Source organism: Marmota marmota, unplaced genomic scaffold, assembly GCF_001458135.2.
Source record: "Marmota marmota marmota unplaced genomic scaffold, marMar, whole genome shotgun sequence".
NCBI lineage: Eukaryota > Metazoa > Chordata > Mammalia > Rodentia > Sciuridae > Marmota > Marmota marmota.
In genome coordinates this window covers 19,779,806-19,807,516 of record NW_026000005.1, presented here as the reverse complement: position 1 = coordinate 19,807,516, position 27,711 = coordinate 19,779,806, and the positions used below count along the sequence as shown (strand labels likewise).

At 36.3% G+C, this 27,711-nt stretch overlaps 1 protein-coding gene across 3 annotated transcripts in view; it reads right to left on the bottom strand.

Annotated features, from left to right (window-relative positions):
* The window catches only part of Spats2l (spermatogenesis associated serine rich 2 like), a 137,527-nt gene that overhangs the window by 37,389 nt on the left and 72,427 nt on the right, over positions 1-27,711 (bottom strand). For all 3 annotated transcript variants that reach the window (XM_048808253.1, XM_015481205.2, XM_048808254.1), the window contains 3 exons: positions 21,606-21,714; positions 18,049-18,098; positions 15,408-15,654 (listed from right to left, as the gene is read on the bottom strand). In XM_048808253.1, the coding sequence (XP_048664210.1) occupies positions 15,408-15,654; positions 18,049-18,098; positions 21,606-21,714 (406 nt within the window). The remainder of the gene's footprint in view (positions 1-15,407; positions 15,655-18,048; positions 18,099-21,605; positions 21,715-27,711) is intronic.

The following is a 27,711-nucleotide window of genomic DNA, read 5'->3' as shown; positions in this document are numbered from 1 at the left end:
AATCTAAAACATAGCTCTTTGTGCATAGTGTTGTAAATTAGTCATATTCTTGAAAACAAGGGGACATATATGATAACATAATAGAAATAATGAGCACAGGTAGAGGAACAAAAATTATTCTGTTAAGAGGCAAATGAATTTTAAACAGAAGACAAGCATGCAAATGAGCAATGGCTCATTACCCTAGAGCTAAAAATATTTTGTTTGTGTATCAGAGAACTGATAATGTGGTTTGGTTCATTTCATCATTTATACAACAAATATTTATTGAGAAATTTGAGCACCAATATTTTTTTAGGGTCCTGAAAAACTGTATTATTATTGGTAGGATCATTGAACACTAGGAAGGTTTAAATTCTCAAGGACCACTTGGATATATTTGCATACTGGCTGTTTAAGTCTGTCTCAAAATATAGTAAAACTGCAGAATTCTTTCAGATGAATACTGGTCGAGTATTATACATTTCTAACAGAATTACATTCATCTTGACCACAAATCCTCATATTTCTAGTGATAGAAAAATGGGAGTTCTTTCCTGGATATAATAAGTTCCCTTTAAAAACAGGAACATCATCAGTTCTCTATCTTTCTGGAGGCAATGAGTAAACTTTGACAGACCGTGAGTTGATTGACCTAAGTCTTCCCTGTCCAGTTGGGTAGTCACAAGCTGCACGTGGCTACTGAATATTTGAAATGTGCCTTGTCCAAATTAAGATGTCCTGTACATAAAATATGTATTGAAATTTGAAGGCTTAGTACCAAAAAAAAGAGTAAAAAATGTTTTTCAGTCATTTAAAAAATATTGGGACTGGGTGTATAGCTTAGTAAATTAAAAAATAAAATAAAAATATCAATTGCATTCTGAGATAATATTTTAGATTACTAAATTAGATAAAATAAATTTCTCAATTTAAGTCACCTCTTTCTTTATATGTGTGTGTATACATATATATATATATATATATATATATATATATATATATAAAAAATTGTGGGGGTGTCCTGAGTATTGAACTCAGGGGCAATTTACCACTGAACTACATCCCAAGTTCTTTTATTGTTTTATTTTGAGATAGGGTCTCTCTAAGTTGCTAAGGGTCTTGCCAAGTGGCTGAGGCTGGCCTCAAATTTGTGATCCTCCTGCCTCAGCCTCCTAAATTGCTGAGATTACAGGCATGTACCACTGTACCTGGCTATACTTTTCTAATGTAGTTACTAGAAAAGATAAAGTTATATATGTAGCTTGCATTATATCTCTATTGGATAGCACTAATATAAATCATAAGAAGCATGATTTAGGTGCTCTACAATGTGTTATCATTCCACTAATTTATATTCTAGAATAAGAGAATATTTATTTTATTCAAGTCTTGAAAAATTCTGTAACTTCTACCTGAGAAAGTAGTGATATATGTCTTGTTATCATAATATGCTTAGTATCTAGTAGATGCATGTTATATACTGAATCACGAATGAATGAATGGATCAATGAATCAGCATTACTTCAGTACTTTGCATAGCTAGGGCACTTGCAACTGTAAGGAGCCTGGTTTGATATGAGTCTCAGGCTGTGACTTTAATATTCATCAAATACTTGAACCAAAGTGGTTAATCACATCATTGAAAGAAAATTTATCTCTGGAAACATCCAATCTGTTCAGCATTCAATAAAATTGTATATATTTTAATTTAATCCTTGTCCACGTATCTAAAATCCGCTCCTAGAAGCTTATATGATTTTGAATTTAACTATTATCTGAGCCTTTTATTAAAAATACTTATCAAATCCAAATACAGATGGTATTATTATAACTTACTGAGAATCATTTTGATTTTTGATTTAAATGGACTCAACAGATACATCCAGTGGAGTACCCAGGATGTGGTATCTTGGGCTTATATACAGGAGACAAATGAGACATAGTCTCTCTGCCCTTAACAACTAATATGTAATATGTGAAAAACTAAAATAAAAAATTAAGGAGCACATAAATCTGAGGTGACCTTTCCCCACTGAACTGTCTCGGCATCTCTGTTGAAAATCAATTGATTATGCACATGGGTCTCTTTCTGGGCTCTGCTCCACTGACAAAGTTATCTAGCCTCACATCACTGCCATGCTGGTTTGCTAAGTAATTGTATCCATATAACTAGTCTACTACTAGGCAATGCGTGTCCTCCAACTTTGTTTTTTTTTTTTTTTTTAATGTTTGGGTTTTTAGTTATAGGTGGACACAATATCTTTATTTTATTTTTATGTGGTGCTGAGGATCCAACCCAGTGCCTCTCACATGCTAGGTGAGCACTCTACCTCTGAGCCACAACCCCAGCCCCAACTTTGCTCTTTTTTTCTGAGATTGTTTCATATCTTAAGTCCCTCTGTGTCTCAATATAAATTTAAATCTGATGAAATTTTGGTTTGACTTGTTTTGAATCTATTATAAACCAATTTGAGGATACCTGATATATTAGCAATATAGAATCCTTTGATCCTTAAACATGATATATGATACCATTTATTTGGCTTTTTTTTTTTTTTTTTAATTATCNGCTTTATAATGTTTTGAACAACCAATAAAAAAAAAAGAAAATAAAGAGAGTTGGGGAATGTAACTCTGTAATAAAGCAACCCTGGGTTTAATATCTAGTACCACTTAAAAAAAAAAAACAAAAAAAAAACAACTCTGCTTCATTTTACAGTTTTTAGTCCTGTGTATCTATAGTCAAATTTATTTCTAGGTATTAATTTTAAAACTTTCAATTTCCAAATGTTGGTTACTATAGTGCAATAACATGGTTGATTTTTTATATATTCCAAGTTTATATCTAGAGACCTAGTGAATTTCCTTATCAGAACTGATAGTTTTATTTTTATTTTGTTTGATAGATTTCTTAAGATTTTTTTCTATATATACAATAATGACATCTGTAAAGAAGTTTAATTTCTTCCTTTCCAATTTTTATTGGACTGGCAATGTACAACAGATATCCTTGCATTGTTCTTTCTTCATTTGTTCTTTTTAGATATAACTGACAGTAGAGTGTACTTTGACATATTATACATACATGGAGTATAACTCCCCATTCTTGTGGTTGTGTAGGATATGGAGTCACACTTGTCGTGTATTCACATATGGACATAGGAAAGTTACGTCCGATTCATTCTATTGTCTTTCCCATTCCTATCCTGCCTTCCTTCCCTTCATTCCCCTTTGTCTGATCCACTGAACTCCCTGCATTGTTCTTAATCTTAGGGAAACTGAATTCAATATTTCATCATTACGTATAATATTTGCTATAGAATTTTTATATGTTTATCAGACTCGGGAAGTTTTCTTATATTCCTATTTTGCTGGGAGTTTTTATTGTGTCAAGTGATTTTTAAAAATCTACTGGAGGACTGGGGTTGTGGCTAAGTGGCAGAGCACTTGCCTTGCACATGTGAGGCACTGGGTTCTATCTTCAGCACCACATTAAAAAAAATGAATAAACAAAACAAAGATATTGTATCCATGTATAGCTAAAGAATATTTTTTAAAAATCTATTGGAATGATCACATCATTGTTCTTCTTTATTTTGTTAGTAAATACTTAGATTGATTTTTGGATGTAAAAGCAATGTTGCATTTCAGGGATAAATCATACTTGATTGTGGTGTGCTATCTTCCTTATATATTGCTTACTTCATTTGCTAATATTTTGTAGAAGACATTTTGTTTCTTTATTCAAGAACGATATTCTTCTGTAATATCCTTTTGTCAGGTTTTGAAAAGCGTTATGTTGGCCTCATAAAATGAGTTGGTAGTATTCTATATTTATTCCTTAAATATTAGTTAGAAATCATAAATGAAGCTATCTATACTTGGAGGCTCTATTTATGGATTTCTTTGCTAGCTATAGGCCTATTAAAAATTTTGGCAATTTATGTTTTTAAAGGAATTTGTCTAGTTCATCTAAGTTGTTGGGATTATTATTCATATTACCCTGTAGCTAGTTAGTCTTTGAATGAGGGGCCAGGGTTAATTTCATTTCTGATATTACAAACTGGTTTATTATATTTTCATTATAATTCAATTCAAAATATTTTCTATTATATAGTGTGAGTTTTTCTTTGACCAATGAAATTAGTTACAAGGTTGATTAATTTCTAAGTGTCTTCTTGCTATTGATTGTTAATTTGATTCTAATGTAGTCAGAAACCATATTCTAAAGATTTCAATATATTTTAATTTGTTGCAACTTATTTTACAGTCCAGAAATTAAGACTGTTTCAACGAAAATGCTATATATTCTTGATGCTGTTGGGTGTAGTGTTCTATAAATATCAATTATGTCAAGTTGGCTGATGGTGTTATTAAAATCTTTTATACTCTGGTTTTTAATCTACTTGTTGCTATCAATTACTAAGAAAATGGTGTTATGGTTTGGATGTGAAGTGTTCCCCAAAAGCTCACATGTGAGACAATGCAAGAAGGTTCAGAGGAGAGTGATTGGGTTGTGAGAGTCTTAACCCAATCAGTGAATTAATCCCTGGATAGGGATTAACTAAGTGGTAACTGAAGTGCTAGGGTATGGCTGATAGAGATGGGAACTGGGGGTGACTTTGGGGTATATGTTTGTTATCTTACAAGTGAAGACCTCTCTCTCCAATTTCTGATCATCATGTGAGCTGCTTCCCCCCACTATACTCTTCTGCCATGATGTTCTGCCTCACCTTGAGCCCCAATGAATGGAGCTGGCCTTCTATGAACTCAGACCTCTGAAACTATGAGTAATAATGAATTAACCTTTCCTCCTTTACAGTTGCTCTGGTCAGGTCCTTTTAGTCACAGCAGCAAAAAAGCTGACTAAATCAAATGGTATTGAAATCTATAATTATTCTGGCATTGTTTATTTAGATCTATTAATTGCTGCTTCACAGATTTGGAAACTTGGTCATTACATATGTATTAAATTAGAATTGTCACCTTTCTTTGATGGATTGACCTATATTATTTTAAAATGACCCTGCTAATATTTTTTTGTATTAAAATCTTCTTTGGAGTTAATACAGTCAGACCTATTTTATTATGGTCAGTCTTTGGAGAGTATATCTTTACTATAATTTTGTGCCTGTCTCTGTCTTTACATTTGAAGAGCATCTCTTAGAATAATTACATATAGTTAGGTCTTACTTTTTTTTTTTAACCCAACCTCTGTTTTTTAATTAGAATTTTAGTTCATTTATATCTAATATGATCATCAGTATTATGGATTGTATCTACCATTTTGAATTTATCTTATTCTATTTTTTTTTAATTTTTAAAAAATCTCTTTATTTTAAAGGCTATTTTGATGGTTATAATTGTAAAAAAATACTTATTTTAAAGACTCTTCTAATGATTACAATCTTTAAAAAGTCCTTATTTTAAAGGCTGTTCTAAGGATTGCAAATTGTATCATTAATTTATTGAGGTTTTTTTTTCAGTCAATATTGTATTACTTCATGTATAAAGTAGGACCCCATATAGTAATATAATTCTACTCACACTCAACAACTGTTTTCTGATGGTTGTATATTTTACTTATACATATGTTGTTAACAAATTGTTATTTTTGCATTAAATGGCCAATTGTTTTTTAAGAAATTATGGAAGAGAAAAACTTCTTATCTTTCAATCTACTTATTTACCATTTTCATTTCCTCTAGCAATTTATTCCAAATTTCAATCTGGTTTAATGTCAAACATTCTTAAGCTTGTTTTGTGGTATAAGTCTGCTAGTGATGAATTTGTTCAGCTTTTATTTGAAAATATCTTCATTTTTTAAAAATACATTTTCTCCAGAAATACAGTTCCATATTAGCTATTCCCCCATTAAAGATTTTACTCTATTGTCTTCTGAGCTATATTGTTTCTGATAAAAAGTCAGTCTTCATTTTTATGGTGGTTGTCCTGTTTGCAAAGTGTCTCCCCCGCTCTCCAGCTGCTTTCACGATTTTCTCTTCATTTTTGACTTTAATAGTTTAACTATAGTGTGGTTTTTCCTATGACTTATCCTGCTTGGACTTATCCTGCTAAGCTTCTTTTCCCTATTCTAGAAATTGATGTCCTCTTGTTCATTTTCTTCTTTATTGTGTATTTCCACATTTAAAAATTCTTTTACTATAATTTAGTGGGGTTTATGATGAAGGAGATGTAAATTCATGTCTTTTTCTTGAAAGGTTCTTGGTATGCTTTGCCAAATTAGCCTGCAGTCAAGTTGTACCAATTTACACTCAGCTGCTGTGCATACAATTACATTTAACTCTTAAGAATGCTGACATCTATCAGTTTCCAGGGTATTAAATCTTGGTATCAACTTACATACTTTACTTGTCCTCGATTTGATTTATTTTACATAGTAAAACACGACCTGTGCTGGTTATTTTTTGTTAACAGCACCAAAGCAAACAAATCTTCCTCTTGGGAGAAATACATGGACTTGATTCAAAGATTTTCATAATATATGTATATCCATGTATGTATTCAAATTTTAAAATTTCTGAGAATGAATTTTTCTACTTTTTGCTTTTTTATTGAAAGCTTGACACACTTATAAGCAGGTTGAAGACGTATATACAGTATTTAAATCTATCTTTTAAAATGAATTAAATATAGAGTAGTTCTAAAATAACTACTTTAACCCATTACAGTGGTTTCACAATCTTCTATACACATGCAATTTCAGTAAAGCACATCATGATTAACATCATGATTATGATTTACTTGGGTATTATAAAGTAGTTCTACCTGGAAAAAAATTGATAAAATTTCTAATATCTGTGTTGCTTAAATGTCTGTGCCATAAAAGTACTGAATGAATTTAGTAGTGTTTTATGATAACTGAAAATAATATAATTAGTGGTTCACTGGTTAACTGATTTGACTCTTCTTAAATATTTACAAGAGAATAATACCCATGAAGATTAAACTTCCTAAAAATGATCTCTACCCCTACTAATTAGTTTTACAAATAAACACAATGAGATTAAAACAACCTTTCTGACCAGCAACATGTTAAGAACTTAACAAAATATTCAGGACCAAGGGTGTAGCTCAGTGGTAGAGTACTTGTCTAACATATGTGAGGCCTTGGGTTCAATTCCCAGCACAGAAAAATAAATCATATCCTTTGAATCCAGTAATTCCACTTCTGAGAACATATGCTAAGAAAATGATCATAATTGTTTATAGAATTTTACATACAAAAAAAGAGGTCCACCAAAGTATTGTTTTAAAAAGGAAACAACAGAAACAATCCACATGAATAATAGTTTGGGAATATTTAAAAGAAAGATGGCAAATTCATAAAAGTACAATGCAGTCATTAAAATCATCTTAGAGAAAATTTAACGATATGAGGTAGTATACATGTCAAGTAAAAAGCAGATTATAAAGTTCACATGTTGCATAATAGGATTTTTGTAAAAAATTATATATGTCTGCATTTTAAAAAATTCTAAAATGAAATTTAACAGAGTCCCCCCCCGCCAGGAGCTAGGATATTTTTCTTTTTCCTTAAAGATTACTGATTTTCCAAATATCCTCAATTAGGATAAAGTAATTTTAAGTTCAGAAACACAAATTTCATAATTATCAATAAAAAACAATAATGAGCAACTTCAAATTAGGCTAAAGTGAGGTATGGAGGCCCGACTGTCCTGGGTCAGTAGGCTAGGGTAAGACTTTCGCTCTTTACTCATAAAAGGTTAGCTTTGTCTTTTGAAGAGATCACAGAACAGAGAATGATTTGGAGGGAAATTATTAAATGTAGGAGATGAGTGAGTGAACTACTGTAGCAGTACAGACCAGAGAGGGTGGTGGTTTGGGTGGGAAGGTAGAGGTGAAGACAGTAAGAAATGGATGGATGCTAGGAAGATGCAGAAATGAAAATCAACAGAACTTGGTCACCGCCATTGGAAATGGGAGCTGAAATGTCATGATGGATACCTAAATTTCTTGCTTTCGTCCCTGGAGAGATGGTGCAGTAAGATCAGGAAGACTAAAAGAGAGCCAAGACTGGAAGGGAGATCATGAGTTAGTTTTGAGCATGTTGTTGAAATGCTTTGAAATGCCAAGGAGAAAATGTCAAATAAGGGCCTGAAGTTCTGAGAGTAACCTGGACCGGGAAGGTGAGTTTGTGAGCCATGTTGCATAATGAAAGCTAGGGTATGGTTGAAATGATCTAACAAGAAAAGTTGTCTTTACATGATGCTGGACCTGGGTGGGACCAAACAAGCCTTGAAGAGCTTCAACAAGTTAATAGCCAGGTAAAGAATGACTCTCAAAGGAAACAGAAGAAGCAGACACAAGAGTGTCAGGTGGCAGAAACAAGAGGAAAAAGAGTGGCTAAGGATAGAGTAGGTGACAATGTTGATTACTGCTATAAGGAAAAAATATAAAGGGTTGAAAATGCCTGCTAGTCTCAATGCCACACAGGCCACTGGTGAACTTAGTGGGAGCAGTTTCTTTGGAGAGATGGACTGTAAGCCATACATAACAAATAGGGTGGTGATTGAGAGAGAGAGAGGAGAACAAATAGAGACAGTGAGCAAAGATAACTCTCTAGATATGATAGCATGAGGGTCTAGTGATGAGATATGATAGCATCAGAGTCTACTGATGAGGCCCCAAGAAAACTCTTCACAGTGCAATTACTGTACACTTCACTTGCAAGTTGCATTGTTCTCCCACCTCTGCATCACAGGGTAATAACAGATAACAGAGGAACCAATAACTCTGGAACAGAGACCAAAACAGACAGGTTTATTCAGACATAATGTCAGTTCTGCCTTTTCCGTTTCTTTATCAAATGCCAATGGGCTTTATTATTTCATTCAAGTCTTATGAAACTTGAGCAGCTCAGAGTGCTTTAAAGCTGGCTGTGTTCCAACTGGAAACAAATCTTTTCGTTTTGTTTACACTGTCTTTACACCAAATCATATGTCATTAATACCTTTACAGACTTGATTATATTTAAAGGTAATAGATAATAACAAGCTGTCAATGGCAAAGGGTAGGCATGTTAACAAATCAAGTGCCTTCCTCTGTTTTACTTCTCTGCAAAATAGGTTCAATTCTCCTGGCATTTTGATAGAACCATGTAAGTCTTTGCTTAAAAAAAAATTTTTTTGAAACCTTGGTCTTTGTAGGGAGCATGGTCCACTTAATTAAATCCATTTGTCATTGAAATCCATTTTAATATATGAGTGGGAAGTCTTGAAGGCATCTGTATTCAGAGATGAGTAGTTTTGCATCTTAGTCATCCAGTCACAGTTGAAGTGGTTTTTGAACAAGGAAGAGAAAGGAGAAGCCTTGGAGTTTCACCTCCTCGGTTGTCAGAGAAACACCTGAGGGGTTTTATGTGTCCGGTGTCCTCCTGTCACTACATCTTGTACCGGTCTCTCTCTTTCTGTTTTATCATGCCCAGAGAAAGGAAGGAGGGCTCTGAGTCACTAGAAATGCAATCTAAGGTCTCTCCTAAAATTACTTGGACAGCTCAGATATGGTGGTGCTTGAAGCAGAGGTTGGGGCTGAGCAAGACACAACTGTAAATGAAAGCTAAGACCAAGAAATTAGATGCTAAAATAACAATGAGAAGAGAAAATAGAAGATATGTGCCTTAAAATATGTCAAGATACATGTTCATGTAGCAGTACTTAAGGTCATCTATATATATTAATACGTATACATACATATATACGCATACATGTATACACAAATATATATTAATAAAGTACTGTACCTTCAATTTTCAAAACTTAGCAAAAACCTGTGGTTATAGTTATATAAGGGGTTCTACTAGGGTGCTTAATAAAAGTTTAAATAAAACATAGGCTGTCCAGATCATGATAACCTGATAGCAGAGACTCTGAATGGAAGCACCTGAATTTAAGCTTAAATGTGTCCTTTTTCAGATGCTTATTGACCTTATCTGATGTCACTGTACCTCCCACCCCCTACTTCCTCCTAAAAGCTTCCTTCATGTTCATCATAATCTATAATTATCTCAGTACCTTAGTTGTATTCTGTCTTATTATCCATCTCTTTTTTCCTATTCCCAAAAGAATGTCAACTTCCTGAGACTAAAAACTTGGTCATTTTGTTCATTTCCTATAGAAAAACACCTGGCACATGTTCTGTTAGATACTTAACAATATTTACTCAATGGATCAATGAACAGTAGGAGATTTACTCTGTGCCAGAGGCTGCACTAATCACGTATGGATCTCATTTACTATACACTAGAATCTTATAAAGTGGAGTACTATATTCTGCTTTGCAGATAAGGAAACTGACAATCAGAGTGGTTAACTTGTTCAGGGTCATGTGTCTAGTAATCGAGGAGATCAAGGTCTGAAACAAGTCTACTGCTCAATGTCCTAGTTCTGAGTCACGGCTTTATTGCTTCAATTGAGAGCTGGCACTGCTGAAATCCTAGAACATACACATTTGGCTCTGCTGTTAAAGTTCTAAGCTAGCTGCTTTCTTCTTGTTCATCTTTTCTAATCCTCTGGTCCAATATGAGGCTTAGAGAAGCAGAGGAGGTCATCCTGAATCTTGGGCCAAGAGCAACATGAAAAAATTTGCTTGGAAATCCTGTGGGAACCTCATGCCATATAAAACGCTGCGAAACAGCGATGGCGTGCTTTTGTTGTTATTGTTGTTACAGAAAGCACAAATGAAAGACAAGCAACCAACATTCTAAAATAACAGGGCCCTTTCTCTCCCATTTGGTTTACTTCACTTGGAGAATGAGAAAGCAACTCCTTGCAGAAACCTAGAATTCTCATTGTAAAGGGCCCTACCTGGCCTGTAATACAGGGCAAACCTGAACTCTGGTTTGGGGAGGTCAGTAAACACAGCATGGGGAACAGGGAACAAAAGGAACAGGGAACAAAAGACCAGACTTGCCAGGATTGCTTTACAGGATGAGGAAAAATAAAGGAAGGTGCTTGGAGTCAGCCAGAGGACAAGGCAAAGACAGGAGAGCCTGCCTCAAAGTTTATCTCACTGAAGCTGCTGGTGGCCTGTGGTCCTGTGTCTTTCCTATTCAGTGGGAACTGCATCCAGTAGAAGAAAGACAATAGAGGAATGTGAATTACTGTTCCAGCCTAAATGGAAATGACCACCTACACATCTCAGCTACATGAGCCTTAGAAATACTCTTTCTGCTCTACGTTTCTAAACATAAGACAGGAGGCATACTTGGAAAATATGAACCTGAAGGTGCTTTAGACATTTAGATGGTTCCTTAAGAAAAAGAATATTATCTTTGGCATGACTTGTGGTAAAAATAAATCTTGGTCTACTCCTTGCCTGACTTAGTATTTGAACACAGGATGATTTTGATTGGATTATATAAAAGGTCTAATTTGAGCTGTTATTAAAAATTCTGAAATACAGAAAAGAACTACTCTCAGGCTTAAAACCTACTCCCAAACTTCTAAGCTATACATTGACACACAGCACTGTCCCACTTGACAGTACTATATTTACAGCCTGAAATGATGGTGCTTTGGGTAGTTATTTTTCACGTAGGAAGTCACACTAACACCCCTGAGCCACCTGCATAGATCTTAACGCTAACTCTTCCCCTACCAGAATAATGATTCTGTTTAAGACTTTTTAAAAAAGAGAGATCCTGAATGTCAAGGTGTTATAAAAGATAAAGCACGCCCCAAACACGTCCACAGCCTCCTGCTCAGTGGGGCATCCAAGGCAGGCTTTGTTCAGCCAGTTTCACTACTAGAGAGCCTGATAAATGCTCCACCACTAGTAGCCTGGAGATTTCTTTTAGGCTCGAACTGTGAACCCACTCAAGTATAGGCTATCATTATTATTATTACTTTTTCTAATTTTTCAGTATACATTTTTTAGGAGTTAGGGAGTTCACAGTTTTAGCAGTAACTCTCCACTGCATGTTTAAGATTGCATGGATCTGAGTCAGGGTCTTGCCAACTTTTAGAGTTAAAGAGAACAGATATCCTCTTGGTTTCTTGACTTATGAGCCTCAGTTTCCTCAGCTGTCAAGGGAGGAGATAGGATTTAAGGATTACTCTCTCTCATCCTTGCCAGTACCAAAATTCCCCTCAACATGATATGCAGAGTTCCCAAACCCTAACACTCATCTAAGAGTTATCTTTAGAGGTCTTTAGGATTACTGATAGACCAAACAGGCATTTTAAAGTCATTTAACAGGTTTGGAATGAACTTCCTGATGAACCCTCATTATCATTGAGAAGTAAAACTTAACTAGTTACAAACTCATTTTAAAATTCATGATCCAAACCCGTGGGCTGCTAATGAAGTTCATGGTCAACCAAGAGGATTCTCTTCCTTTTGCAAAAACATCCATTAACCTTCCGTTCCCATCATTTATTCTTTAACAAAGAAGTGTACACCAAGCATAAAGATTTGTAATGAATCAGTGACATTAACAAATAATGCCTTCATGCTCGACTTACAGAACCAAAGGGATTTTGGGTTGCTTCTTTGTGCAATCAGAAATTATTCATAAGAAATTCTATGTTAGGGTTTACCAAAGCCCCTTTGTATAGAGAACTCCCTTTGTGGGCACTTAACTTTCAAGCTAGCTACCCACCATGAAGTGAAGCCCTTCTGCATCACCTTCTCTCTAGTCATATACTTGACAGAGTTATTGAAATTGTTTTAGGAAGAAGGTATAAATTATGAGTAAATGAACAAATATATGTGCTAAGCTTTTAGTTTATGATTGATATCAAAACAGTAACTTGAGTAATTAGATTTTGAAAGTAATTCATGTGAAAGCAATAACAAGTGAAGTTGGGAATCTGCTACTCCATTATTTAATCTCTTTCTCCTGCCCTGACTATAAATCAAAACATTCTCCAAATCGTAGACACAGTAAAAATTAAATTTAAAAATTCCTGGAGAATTTGGATTCAAAATGAAATAGATCATTTTTGTTGTTGCCACTGTCTTATTTTGTGCTTTTTTGTTTTGTTACTGGGAAACCCAGAGGTACTTTACCACTGAGTTATATCCCCAGCCTTTTTCTTTTGTACTTTGAGTCAGGGTTTCACTAAGTTGCTTAGGGCATTGTTTGGTTTTAAGAAAACCATCTTATAGTAAATGAGGATGATTTGAATTACAGCACTATTAATGGAGTTGTTAGGAAATTGTTTCTGGAAGAAAGTTTGTGCTTTGTGAGCAGTTTAAGGGCTGACCAGTGTGTTGTACAGAATGTCCATTTTCTAATGCCTCCTCACTGAATCCCTGACTTGGCACATGGCACATGACTTGGCACAAGTAATTTCTAGTTTGTCTCCCTGTCTCTTCTGCTGGACCCAACTCTTATCCTAGCCAGGGATGGTGTCTTACTCATCCTTGGCATGTCAGCTGCTGCCAATGCCTTGCAAACAACAAAGTAATAGAGATAGGTGCTGGGTAAAGTTCCTCTCACTGTTTCTGAGCCTCTGTGTCCTCCCTATCACCTTGACTATTGGCCCCTTGATGCCCACTGCCACCATGGATGGCGCACTTGGGGGTGGCACCTCTCCTCTCCAAACCTTAAATTCCCTGGGGTACCCAGACCCCTCCCTACATGGATATCAGAATGTGATCCCCTCAAAGACTAGAACACACCTTATCCTTCTCAGAACCCACTGAGGCACCAAGCACAGTGCTCTGGATGTCAGATTATTTAAAAAAGTCACTGATTCAATCAAGTCAGGATTTTATAGCTAGAAGAGAAATGTTAGGAATTGATGAGTGGAGTGGTTTTCACTGAGGGATCTATCACCCCATAGGAGGCATTCTGAAAGGCCAAGGGGATGTTTTGAACATTTACCAAAATGATTGTATATGTGTGTTTGGGGGAAGGGCTTCCACATGATCACAATCACAGGAACATCCTGTACAACAAAGAATTGTGCTGAGTTTTGAACTTTCTTATGTTTACCTGGACATTCATGATTGTTAAAAAAAAAAAATTATGAGGTGAATCTAGACAGTTTTACTAAGGACTTATAGGATTTACTTAGATTGCCAGGATTCAACTTCTGTGGAAACTGAGGGAAGGTGGTACGTTATGGTGTTCATGACTTGACTAAGTCTTTCCCCAAGTGGAAGATCACATGGCCAATTATACCAGCAGTCTTGATGCTGAAATTGGCACCCGGCACCCCCTGCCAATCTGGGTGTTTATCAGCTGCATTCCAAGTGATTTCACATGTACGCACAACCATACTTACTGACGCTTTCTTCACATGTTAAATATAAAGAAACAGTGTCCACAGTATCCAGCTGACTACTGTCTGACATCTTACAAGTGCAAAGTGCACCACTACAAGTAGTCACTGGGTCACTCTATAAGGCCTTCCACTTTACTTATTTCTAGAGTTTTTAATCTTTTTATTGAAATTCTATTTCTAGGTAAATTATATTATGTATAAGATTTATTTTAATATTTGTTATAAAAATGGGGCTTTGGGTCAGACAGCATTGAGAACGACTGATCTATTAGATTTCAATACAATTATGTTATGGTTTGAATGTGTTACCCAAATTATTGTGTTGAAAACTTAATCCCTAATGCAACAATATGGAAGAAACTTGAGCCTCCCCATCCTTATGAATGAGTTAAGGTTGTTATCATGGGAGAGGATTAGTTATTGCAGGAGTGGGTTACTTATAAAAGGAGAAAGTTTGTCCCATCACCCTTCAATTCTGGGACTTCCCAGCTTCTAGAACTTCAAGTCAAATAAACTTCTATTATTTATAATTTATCCTGCTGTGGTATTTTGTTAGAGTAGCAGCAGAAAACAGACTAAGACAGTTTTCTAATTTTACAGAAATGGGAGAAACTGGAGGGAAAAAATATGATGTATTCCAAGCCTAACAGTGTATTAAGAAGTAGCTTTTTGTAGATTAATGAATTATAGCTATAGTGCAAATAATTAACATTCCAGATTCTAACACCCTGGATGCTCATATTCTATCACATCATATAAAATTCACCAGGAGTTAAAGTAATTTGATCTGCCCTTCCTAAAGGAAAATATTTAATAAGATTTCTTTTTGTCACCAATTATCCTTCCCTTATCCCAGGTGAATTCCAACAGAGGTGTCTACAAAGAAATAAGATTTTCCATTGTCCTGAGGATCCCAATACAGACCAGAACTTTTTTCTTTTTTTTAAGAACTTAGTGCAGGGCTAGATTGAGCACGTCTTCTTAACCCTGCACTCCTGCCCTATCCTGGCTTCAGGAAGCCCATGTGGATCCATGCATCTGTGCATAAGCGGATGCTTCTCCAGCATCACCAGTAGCAACCCCAAAGAGTTCCCTGTGTGTTCTTTTCTTCTGTGTCTTCCTAAGCAGATTTATTTAAGACTTACTGACCTGTGACCCCACAAAGCGCCTTTGAAGGTTCCTCGAGTATTGAGATCTTTTTCTCACGAGGGGCAAGGGCTGGCTTTTCATTGGCAGACTCAGAGGATGAGCTGTCCTTCTCACAGCCATTTATAAGGCCGTTCTGCATGGCTGGTGCCTGGGACTGCGGGGGCCCTGCTTCAGGCCTCTCGGCTTTGTCTTTTGCATCTTTGTTGCCTTGATGCTGCTTAGACTTGCTTCTTTTTCTTTTATTGTTCTATAATGAGAAACAAATGAGAAAATAATTATATTCAGCTCAGACTTGATCTGAGAGTTGAAAATAAGGTTACCTTTTTTTGTTTTGTTTTGTTCTTGGCTCTGTTAATAGGCAAAAATACCTATATCTTAACCACCAAGTTAATTTAAATATTTTCCTCCTACCAATATGTTGTCTAAATTTTTACATTACAAACACAGTTTCCTTTAAAAGGAGAAAAAGAGAACAAGGAATGGCATAAATAGCAGAGACATTTGAGCAATGTGAGGCTCTAATGTGTGAGTGGTAATACAATAAAATTTTGTCACATGAACTTGAGTTCGGCATTGGTGCCATTAGAGAGTAACTCTGGTTTCTTAAAGTGGTTATGGGCAGGGGAGGCCAGGTGCACACTAAGGTGTACACCTTCCATCACTCAGGAAGGATGGTGCCAGAGAGGAGGATTGGCAGGAAAAAGGGTCAAACTCTTCCTGGCAAAATGAGAAAGTAGAAGGTAGGTTGGGTACCTCTGAAATAGGCACCAACCAAGCAGGAAATTCCTGAAATTGCTGCCACTATTCAGAAAGTCTCAAGTAGCCATGGGATCCATAATCATCCTTGTGAATATTTAGGCTGGAGGTGACAAATGCCAAACTCATCTGGGTCCACCTGGATTTGGACTGTGCAACAGTGTAGCTGATCCCTGGTCTTCTCAGCTACTAGCTAAACAGCATTACAAGGCTTCACTTTGTTTATCTGAAAGAGCATAACCCTGCATTTTATACAGATGAAGTTGTTTAGATCCCAATATCATATGGCAAAGTTTTACTATATTGCTCCTATGATGCCCTAATCATGAATATATAATATTATCTAGGAAATTAAGAGTAGCTACTCCTAAGTATGTGGTACACTTTCTTTGACTTTGGCTTTGCATCCAGTTGATATTCAGTGTACTTAACTCAGTAGGATGCAGGCTCCAGCCATGGCTTTGTTCTCCTGCATACTTGGGAAAGAAATGAAAAGAATGTATTCCTCTTGTTCACCTTCTTCCCCCTCCCTTTCTTCTCTTTTGAAGCCCCAGTCACTTTCCAATAAGATTCCTTTAGGTGAGAAATGAACATCATTGTGTGCAGGATAAAAGGGTCAATGGTACCTATTCCACCACCCCTTAGTGGGTCTGGGGAGTGGAGGGAGAAAGGCTTCCAGCTTTCAGGCCCTAAGTCTAGTCTAATGGGCTGGGGAGACCATTTCCCTAATTGAGCCTCCAAGAGGAAGACTTGGTAATGAGTTGGGTCTGCAGCTGCTGCTGTCTGCTCCTTTTTTTTTTTTTTCTTTTACATCAGAGAAATTTAAAACCCAAACCACACATCTGAAATTTTTCCATGTAAAGATAAATACTGCCTTTCAATCACTTGCAAATCATCTTCATCTCACACAGAAGCCTGAGAAGCTATGATTAAAGATAAGCAGAGATTGTCAAAGATGGTGGCACACAAAGATGAAAAAAAATCTTATAATTCTTCTTATTATACATGAAACTAGAAGGAGAAAAGGGGGGAAAAGGATGATTCTTGTAATTTCAGTAATCTTGGGATTGTGTGAATGTAATGCTCCTTTTTAGTTTGTGAAAAACCTGTTTCACAGGCCTGTGATCTTCCCTCCTGGGAAAGGGTAGGCTGGCATATAATGTCCCATGAGAACCAAAACACAGGGCCTGGCTGTGCCATGGTGCAAACAGGTGGGTCGGTGGCTTTGAAAAGAGCTGCAGCTTTTTGCCACTGTGTACCACTCATGTGCTCAGAAGTCACAGTCTCCTTGTGACTAGATAAGGGCTCAATACATGTAACTGGAACGGGACAGAGTAAAATCTCCTTCCCTCTGTCTCGGAGGAGGAGGGGCATGCCAGTGTTCAAGAAGGTCCCTTGCTTACCACAGCTTCAAGGAAGTTTTTGATCTTCCTTTATTAAAAATCAACCTTAGAATTCAGCCAAACAAGTATCTCAGGGCAGCCTTGTTTCAGATGAAAAAATACGTGAAAATATATTTAGAGCTTTTCAAGTATCTTTAAAAACACTCCTTAATTTTTTCCTTTGTAGTATGGGATATGTTCAGGCAAGTCAATGTCTTAAATGCTTTGAATTCTCCAGCTGGGTTCCCCTTAATACTTACAAAAAAACACAACTATAGGACTTCTTAAGCACACCTGGTGGTTAAAAAACACTGAACAGAAAATAGAGGCATTAATAATGAGAGTGGCTGGTAATTTAAGAAAGTCATGAATTTGGAAGCTTTCTGGGTATACATATTAATATATCTGAAAGAAGCATACAATTGGCAGCTTTGCTGAAATGATAACAACTTTGAAGGTTTTGATTGATGATGTTACTAATTCACAATCAATATTAATCTTACCTTCTTTTTTCCCGTCATATTCCATTCTTTGAGAACTTGAATTGCACTGCCTAGATAAAGACAAAAAATCTTCAACAAATATCCATATAATAAAACACCACACAAAATACATCTCTTTCTTTTCATCCTGGTAGCAATTTTGCAGGGAACGGGGGCTTTTTGTTTGTTTTGCTACATCCTACCTTAATAAAAATGTGAGTTTCATTTCTTATTTCCCAGATTTTCATTTAATTCACTGCATAATCTTAGTTTTATCTTAATATTAAGCTCCACTCCATGAAGCTTATTTTTTATCACTGTATTATCATAGGGAAAATGAAATATATCTTGAGAATTTTCTGATAGCTTCATTGCTATAGGTAGAATTAAAATTATTCTGTTTAATATATGAATAAAAACACCCTAAATCTTCTGAACCAAACATGGGATTCTGAATATTATTAACCATGTGAATTATAGTTTTCCGGGTGGCTATTCTTTCTCTTTTTCTACTCATACTCATTACATTCAAAACCTGCAGGAGGATAGAAAATCGTATAGTATCAGTTTCTCTCTATCCACTGTGATAGGGATGGAACACGTTCACAAGGCTTCCATCTTGAAACTAACTAAGTTCATTAAATGATGACTTGAGTCACACGTTCCATCTATCCCATTCACACACAGACATGGGATGGCACTGACTTAGAGGAAAAGTCAGATCTGATTAAGTTATAAAACATTTTGACAGGATGTTTTATCTCTGGTCAGCTACGATAATCACTGTTTCCACGTGGTCGAACAAAGTTTACTGGTTTCAACTGCTGGGGGTAATTTTGATAACAAGTTACTGATAGTGAGTTCATCAGTTGTTTTCATATAAACAGGCATTTCTTAGAGGATAGCTCTTAAGTGTACTCTTTCAACAATGGTAAGCATTCTTATATGATCTTATTAGGCTGATAGTTCTCTACCGAGAGTGTGTTGGCTAAACAAAGATAAACTGCAGGCTCGTCTCTGTAAGACATTTCAAATGAGAAGGGTCCCAATGATTGGGTCCGTTGTGGCTGGCACATGCGCAGAAGCCTCTTTTGCTAAGGTTTAGACAGGCGATTCATTCCTATCTACCCAGTTTCCAATTCCATGCCCCTCTTAGACTTGTTTGAGTTGCTTGTACTTGAAATAATAAGACTGCTCCTAAAAGTAATCTATAATTCAGACTTTTTATTAACTGGGCTTTTCAGATTTTCCCAAAGAATTAATGTTTCACAGTGTTTTCCTGTGCAAGAACTGTAGGAAGTTCTTTCATGAGGTTCTTGTGAAGTCACAACAGTGGTTCATAATCAGCAGGGTCATTTTTAACTGACAGCCAAGCTTCTGTTTTCTAAATAAAAGTAATTTTAAAAAGTGCTAACTCCTATTCTTTTTAATCAGAAGAAGGTGAATAGCTTCTGCTTTTATAACTGCAATATTCAATTAGTCCTCCAGTTTTTATATCTTGACATAAATTCTATTTGTGATTTGGACAGTGACCTTATAGAGAGTAATTCTAAAGAAGAAATACCCGTATTTGCAGAGGATTTTGAAGCTGTTAGTATTAAATTTTAATTATACCGAAGCTGCTTGGAGTTTTTTAAGCCATGTGGAAATAGTGCTTGCAATATAACTTAGAAATGGCTCCTAACAAATATTTTTGACTCTCTGGTTTTTAAACAACTTTTCCAATTGGATTCCCAACCAAAATGATATGAGTTTCCTCGGCAATGAGTTTTATTAATGAAATCTCAACAGAGACAAGGTGAAATTTTCAAGGACAAGCAAAGTGATCCATCTAATCACAAACAGATTTGAAGGCAGTACTCTGCTCCTGCACATCTGCACATCTCATCAGGTCACTGAAATAAAAACTTTCATCATGGGGACCACGGGGGCCTCAATCCAAGCGGGGATTAGGAGGAATGGGGATAATAGCCTTTTTCCTTTTCTAAATTTTTTCTTCTGTACAAGTGATGTTGGCAAGTGAAACCTGAAAAGAGGACTTATCTGAGCCAGGATGTGCACATTTCCAAAAATTTTTTGAGACAAATGGCACCTAATGCTGCAGAGGCAGATTAATATTATATTTTCTATTATTTGTTTCGAATGACTAAGGATTCAACATCTGCTAGCTTATAGAGCAGGAAAAAACAGCAAAGTTATGCTCAGTCGATTTGCTTACAGGTCTATTTTGAATGATAATCATTTGCTAATTCACTCAGGATCCTAAACCTTGACTGCTGATACCAGAATGTGAGCATGTTTGGTTCCAAGATCTTGCCCTGAAATGCAATTATACTTGCAGAAACTCTGGAAGGTTATTCTACTCCCAGTCTACTCCTCGGAAAATAAGTAAATCATACCGTCCTTGGCAAATAAAGTGTAGATGGGCTACAACTGAGAAATGTGCTGACAGGTCTTCCCTGACTCTATTTGTCAGATTGTGTTTAGCTAGTCCATACTTACAAAATTGAAACTAATACCAGGACAGAAGACATTTAATAACTAAGGACAGATAAGGGATCTTTGTTCAAAACTGAAACTTGTTTATTTAGATTAGAAGAAGAGAATTTCCCCATGATTTACAGAAAATCTAAAGCTTTAAGGTGTATACTTATAGGATTAAGCAAACTTCTGAGACTAGATTCTATAATGTCACAGGCAATGTAATGCCTAAAAAAAAAAAAAACAATAAAAAACTTTATAGACAGCAAAATTATTTTAGAGATAAGATGATCTGATGTTCTGAAAAAAATATAAAAGCCATAAACCAGTCCCCTTGGACTACAGAAGCACTGAGCTCAAGGACTCCAGTCATAAAGGTCAATAGTAAAGTTCACTGTCCTCCATTCTCAAAGATGCCATCAAACAAAGGACATTTGGGGGGGCGGGATTTCTGGGGATTGAACCCAGGAGTGCTTTACCACTGAGCCATATCCTCAGTCCTTTTTGTTTTTCACTTTTAAAAAAAATGCCTGGTTCTTTTTAAATTTTAAATATTTTTAGTTGTACATAGACACAATAACTTTTATTTTATTTTTTATGTGGTGCTGAGGATCAAACCCAGTGCTTTTCAGCAAGTGTTCTACCACTGAGCTATAACCTTAGCCCCTTATTTTTTACTTTGAGACAGGGTCTCATTAAGTTGCTTAAGGCCTCACGAAGTTGCTGAAGCTGGCCTTGAACTTGCAATCCTCTTGCCTCCTGAGTTGCTGAGATTACAGGCATGTGCCACCATGCCTGGCAAAGGCCACGTTTAATAACAAAATCAGAATGACTGAGACATAAGGAAACTTATATAATTATATGAGCATTATAATCAGCATCCTTTGGAAACTATCAGAACTCTTTTTTTTAAATGAAGGAAAAATAACTTCTAAATTCTGCTCTTATTGAGTAGGACTGTGTGTTTTAAAATTCTAGTATATTTTTATGAAAACTAAAACATTGGTCACTGACATTCAGTTCATTTAAGGAAGAAAACAGAATACATGGAATATTGAGTTACACTGTCTTTGGCTTCAGGGAACACAGGTACCCACCATCCACGAAGGCTTGCACAGCTTTATCCACGTTAAAATCAAACTGTTGTAGCACCAGGACTATTTCATTATTGCTTTTGTTGGGAACAACTGATCTAACTGCATAGATCTGTAAGAAAAAAGAAAAGAAAAAGAAAGGTAAACACTTCAAATATTTGTCTTCTATGAATCTCCCTTTGGATAGAATGATAGCTATTAGAAAGGCCTGAAAAGGTAACTGCATACTGTGGCTTTTTCAAACCAGTGAATGATCATCCTGGTAACCACCTTGATACCCACGCTTTTAGTGTACACACTGCTACAGAGAGCTCCTTGTTAGGCCTGTAAGAGCAACTGTGAAAAGCCAACTCTGGTTTTGCAATCTACCCTCCCCCAAGACCAAGATGCATACGAGATGTGTTTTCAGTGAGGACACAGAATCTTTTTCTGTCTCGGTCTTCTTTTCCACTGGCTCTGGGGTATCTTTAGAAAATGTATAGAAATAGCCTCATGCCTCAGCTTCTCTATCTGTGCCGTAAAAATAGTCATAACAGGGGTCACAGAAGCATGTTGTGAAACTCCGCTAATGTTTATAAAGATAGGAAAGGGTGGAGTGCTCTATTTATGAAATGGTAATGTTAGATGCAAATGAAAAATGTTCTCAAACACTTCTGAAAAATCAAACATTAAAAAAAGAAGTAAATACATATAGAAGCTAAGGATTTTGATCAATGCAAGCTTACATTCAATGATTAACGACCTATAAACATTTATTAATTAAATTTAGCATAGACTCTTTCTTGATGCCTGTTAGAATTAATTGGTCTTCATCTCAAAGAACTTATGATTATTACAGGATGCTCTATTTTAGCAAAACCTTGTTCACCCAGCTTTCTAAAAAATGATTTCTGCACTGATGAATACTAGAGTACTGTATAGTGTAAAGGTAAGTGGTCATTAAAGCACTATACAATCTTTACATGTTTTCACTAGTGGTTAAATTATGACCAGTGAGTTTTAGAGTTAAATGCAGTTTGCTGTAATAGGATTCATGCACTATGGATTATTTGAGCATGGTATGTATAATGTGATGCTATTGACCAGAGCATTTCATTGGGCAGTGCACCCTATTTCTTGATTATGTTAGAAAATGGCAGCCTATTTCATATAGATCTGTGTATAAGAATATTTGGGTTATAATGAGAAAACGGCACAAGCTATGAGTATATGACTTGTAGAGGTGCTGACATTATTGATTAGAAAGTTGGTTTTGAATCCTGACATTTATAAATGCTAAATATGAGTTTTACCAAGAGCTCCAATACAAATATATATGGCTCTCAAGGTTCTTTTGTTTTCTATGGCTCTTAGTTTCTCCAGCCTCCATTAAAAAGAAATTAACTCCTTAAAATTTAAGTTTTTTTCTTACTTCTTCTCTGTACACCTTCTTTAAAAAATTCAATTCTGGGGCTATTTCTTGTACACCTGCTATGTGGTGAGGCACCAAACTTTTTGGAGCATAGAGACTAAAGGGAGTATATACACTGATTGAATGAATGATGACAATAATTAATATATACTTTTAAATTATATATGAGTGCTATAAATTCATTGACAGTGAGATTTGACTTTACAGATCGGCTCTGATATGGAGGATAAGTGAGCAGAGATGGGAGGGAGGGGAAGAGGAAGCAACAGCATGAATGGGGGGAGGCACAGTGAGAGGGAGTGCCTGGAGGTGAGGCAGAGGGTGAGGCTTGCAGAGCACAGGTGAGGCCAGTGACCAGATCAGACAGGGCCTGCAAGACCATGAGTGTAGGCCTTCCGAGCATCCCTCCACTGTACTTTCTCTTTCATCACTGTGTTAGAGAATTTTTTCTCTCCCACCTCCCTTTTGGAAAAACATTTAATGGGTGTCAAGATGGGGAGAAAGCAAAAACAAAAATCCCGAATCCAGTCCAGGAAGGTTATTAACAGTCCAAACAATAAATAATGTTGTCTTATAGATATGTGTATATTGAAGTTATATATAAAAATGGCATGTTATCCTTCTAATAAATTTCTTTAAAATTCTCACATTTCAAATCACTATGGTTTAGCTCCTATTATATGAAATGTCTTAATAATTACCATCATTATTACCACATCAAGCATGCCATTCTAAATGATACAATACTTAGCTATTAATTACATGAACTATATTATTGTTACATTAGACCAAAGTTTCTAATCTACCTACACATCTGTGCGAATGGCACAGACCCAAAATTATGGAATAGACTTAAAATAATTGCTTTCCCTGCTTCTTATCTCTCCCCCGAAAAACTAATACATTTTATGTTAAGGCAAAACAGAATATAAACCACTGCTTGTAGAGACACTACCTTTTTAGATATTTATACTGTTCTTTCCTATTCTCCTTTAAAAGAAAAAAAAAACCCATGGTCAGATGTATGCAGAATACATATTCTATCTTTGGCATTTTTCTATATCTTACTCAGAAAATTGTCAACAACTGAGTTCTGATATCAAATCTAACTATGCAATTGGATACAATTCCTAGAGGATGATTAGGACAGGTATTCTAAATTTTGCAGAAATGGGGGTGGGAGAGGAAAAAAGCCTATTCTTGGAGAGTCCACAGAAATATGGAATTCCAGTGAATTTTTTGGCCAACCTCAATTTCTGCTTTGACCTCTAGATTTGGCTAATGTGAAGAGAGAGCAGCATAGTTTCCCATCCTTGTTATTTATTTACTCATTACATTTATTTTCCTATGGAAATGTCTTTGAGCAAGATGGAGAAATTGCATTCACACACATGGGCATATAAACATGAAAGAACGTCACTGTGGCATTATTCATGACCCAGCAGAATCACAAAGATTTAAGCATTTAAATCTCAGAGACCTCATTATGAAGTAGCATTAAATACGAGGCATGGATGGCCAAGGCTGAACTGTTGTGAGGTTGTGCTCAAAGGCTGCCTTTGCATTTGGAAAGGAAGCTTCTGGAAAGAGAGCTCCTGGAGGAATGGAATAATCAATGCATGACTAATGGCAGTCTGCATACAGAGAACTCATCAAATTCGCGCCTGCAGTGGCTGTTTTGCAGAGGCCGTTTCTGGTGACACTTCACACACAGCCTTTCCTTCAGCGCCAGGCCCAAGCTGGTGTGGAGGCTGCTGCAGTTTCACATGTAAGGCCGCTGTTGGAAGCCACTGCACTTGCATGCAGCCTTACAGCTCTCATGCCCCAAACAGAGAGGTTCATAGGTGCCCGCCAGGCGGCCAATTAGGCAGCTGGGTGACAGTCAAGACCGCTAGTTAGTGGTTCATTTACAAATTGTGCTCCTCCGTTTTGCTTCTACTAATTTAAATCTGGTCTGGCAAATTCAATTTGCTATTTCGAAACAGCAGGTTGGTTAGATATTACCTTCTGAGTATTTTCATCTCCATTCCCCCCTCTCTGGGACTTTCCTATCTGGCACTGTAGGCTCTGGCCCACTCTGCCTCTAGCCCACCCAGCTGGAACCTCGCCTGCATTAAGCAGCATGGCAGTATGACTTTCATGGACCCAGTTTGGCTTTAGCTTTCCACATGAACCTACCTCCCCTGTACCAGAGCTGGGTGGTTTAAGAGCTGATAACAGATATTCTAGTTCGCACTAGGCATAGTTATTTGTTTTTATCTATGACGACTTAGCAATTCTTGGGTTACTGCTAAGTCACTTAAACTATGTCTGAGTTTCCAGAGTGATTCTGACCCAAGTTTTCCATTCACACAGCTGTGCGATCAGCAAAGACCCAGAATTATCAAATGAATATAAACTCACTGCTTCCTCTGCTTCCAATCTCTTCCCCTGCAAATTCATCCCAAAGCTGCTACTCTCCCTAAAACACAATTGTCTCTCAGTATCAATACATAGGGCATTGGTTCCAAGGTCTCCCACAGGTACCCAAACTCACATGTGCTCAAGTCCCTTATATAAAAAAGTGTAGTATTTGCATATGACCTATGCACATCTCCCACATACTTAAATCATCTCTAGATTACTTATAAAACCTAATACAATGTTAATGCTATTTATTGTACTGCCTAGGGAATAATTACAAGAAAAATAAAAGGTCTACACATGTTTAGTACAGATGTAATTTTTTTCTGAACATTTTCCATCCATGGTTAATTGAATTGTCGGATGCTAAACATATGGATATGGAGGGCCAACTACATAATCATGACCATTTTACTCCCTCCTTAAGAACTTAAAAAATAGTGTGAAATTTCTAAATCCTGGCATTCAAGGCCATCAGTAGCTGGGCTCCAAGAGCCCACCTCTGCTTGGGCTTTGCCTTTAACCTAAGACACTTTGTCTGAGTCTTGCCTTCCAGCTGAAATGCCAAGTGCTCCATGAAGCTCTTCTCATTCCTCCTCGCCAGAAGCATCTCTGCCTTGACTTCTGTAGCCCTTTGTCAATAGGTGTCTTAGCACCTTGTCCTTCATATCCTAAGCATTCATATACGTATTGTGTCTCCTCCCTGAGAGTAAGCAATATTAGGGAAGAATCTTCATCTCAGTAATTTCTGTATGATCGTCATGCCCATTCCAGAATGACTAGCATGGTTCATCTAGTAGGTATTTAATAAAATACTTGTCAACATGTACCTATACCAGAAGGTCAACGTGTACCTATACCAGACTGCTACTCAGAGTCAAAAGAATATTCCACTAATGTGTTTGAACTATCTCATTACTCTGCAGGTACCATCCACTATAATAGGGAGTGGGTCTCAGTTGACCGTGGCATGACCTAAGCACTGCGTGGGTCAGGAGAACATACTTACTTTTTTTTTTATATTTCATTAATAGAGACTGGAAGAATATTTCAATAATCCAATAATCTCTGAAATATGAGACTTTTAAATTCTTACAATTTTACTTCTGTATAGTAAGAAACTTATGGTACTTCAGTAAATTTCAAAAATATTTAAAAAAATTGAGATGGGGGCATGGGTCAGTGAGAGTATGTGCTTAGCATGTGTGAGGCCCTGGATTTGATCCTCAGAATCACAAACAATAACAAAAGAAAAAAGAAAAAAGAAATACCATAACTGTCTATCTATCCTTTCAAAGCTCAGCTTAGGAGAAAGACACTAGTTGAACGCTAAGTATGACAGGATCTTAAAAAGAATCACAGATGGTTCTTCTCTAAGGAGACACAGTCTAGCAATGGAGCCAGAAATATCTATAATGAAAGTATGTAATAAGTGCTGTACTGTCTTTATGAACAAGGTACTGTGGTACTACAGAGAAGGGGGAAATTAAGTTTGCCTGAGAAGGGGAGCATACTTCCTAGAGGGACAAGCCAAATGTCATGGAAGGAGCATTGGAAATAAACAGACCAGTGTTCTAATGTTGGCTCTGCTACATGCTAGCTCAGTGACCTTAGGTGAACTACTTAAGTCTTTGAAACTTGGTTTTGTAGCTGTAAAATGAAGATATTACCTGACAGAGTCTATAAAAATAGGAAAAGATGATGTATGTAAAGTGTTTGATATAGAATTAGATCTATATTAGTTGCTCAATAAAATTTAAACAGAAAAAAGTGGGAACATTTACATTGGGCCATGAAGAAGAAGGTATGGATCTATCTGTTGCTTTGAAATGGCAACATGTAACTAGAGTAGGTCAGGACTTATGTGGGGAAGATTGTCTTATATACCTCCTTCTCAGAGAACCTCCTGGGCCCCACAGTCTCTCCCAATCCCCATCCTAAGCTACTGGTACCGTAAGTGCATCTTTAGCTTGGTTAGCACGTACTCTCATCTCCCTCTTATTCTTTCATTTAACTATTTATTAAATGTGCAGGGAACTGCACTAGTGACCAGACACAGCAATAACAAAAGATATATGATCACTGCCAAATATAGAGAAGGAAATAGATGTGAACACGTAAATTAAAACCTGACAAATCCACTGTAAGTTAAAAACATTGTAAGTTAAAAATGGATTTAGTATGTGTAACCTACTGTGTTATATGTATTACATTTATATTAGTCTACAGCTGGGCAAATCATGTAATACAAAGCCTATTTTATAACAAGGAGCTGAACAGCTTCATTTATTGAAC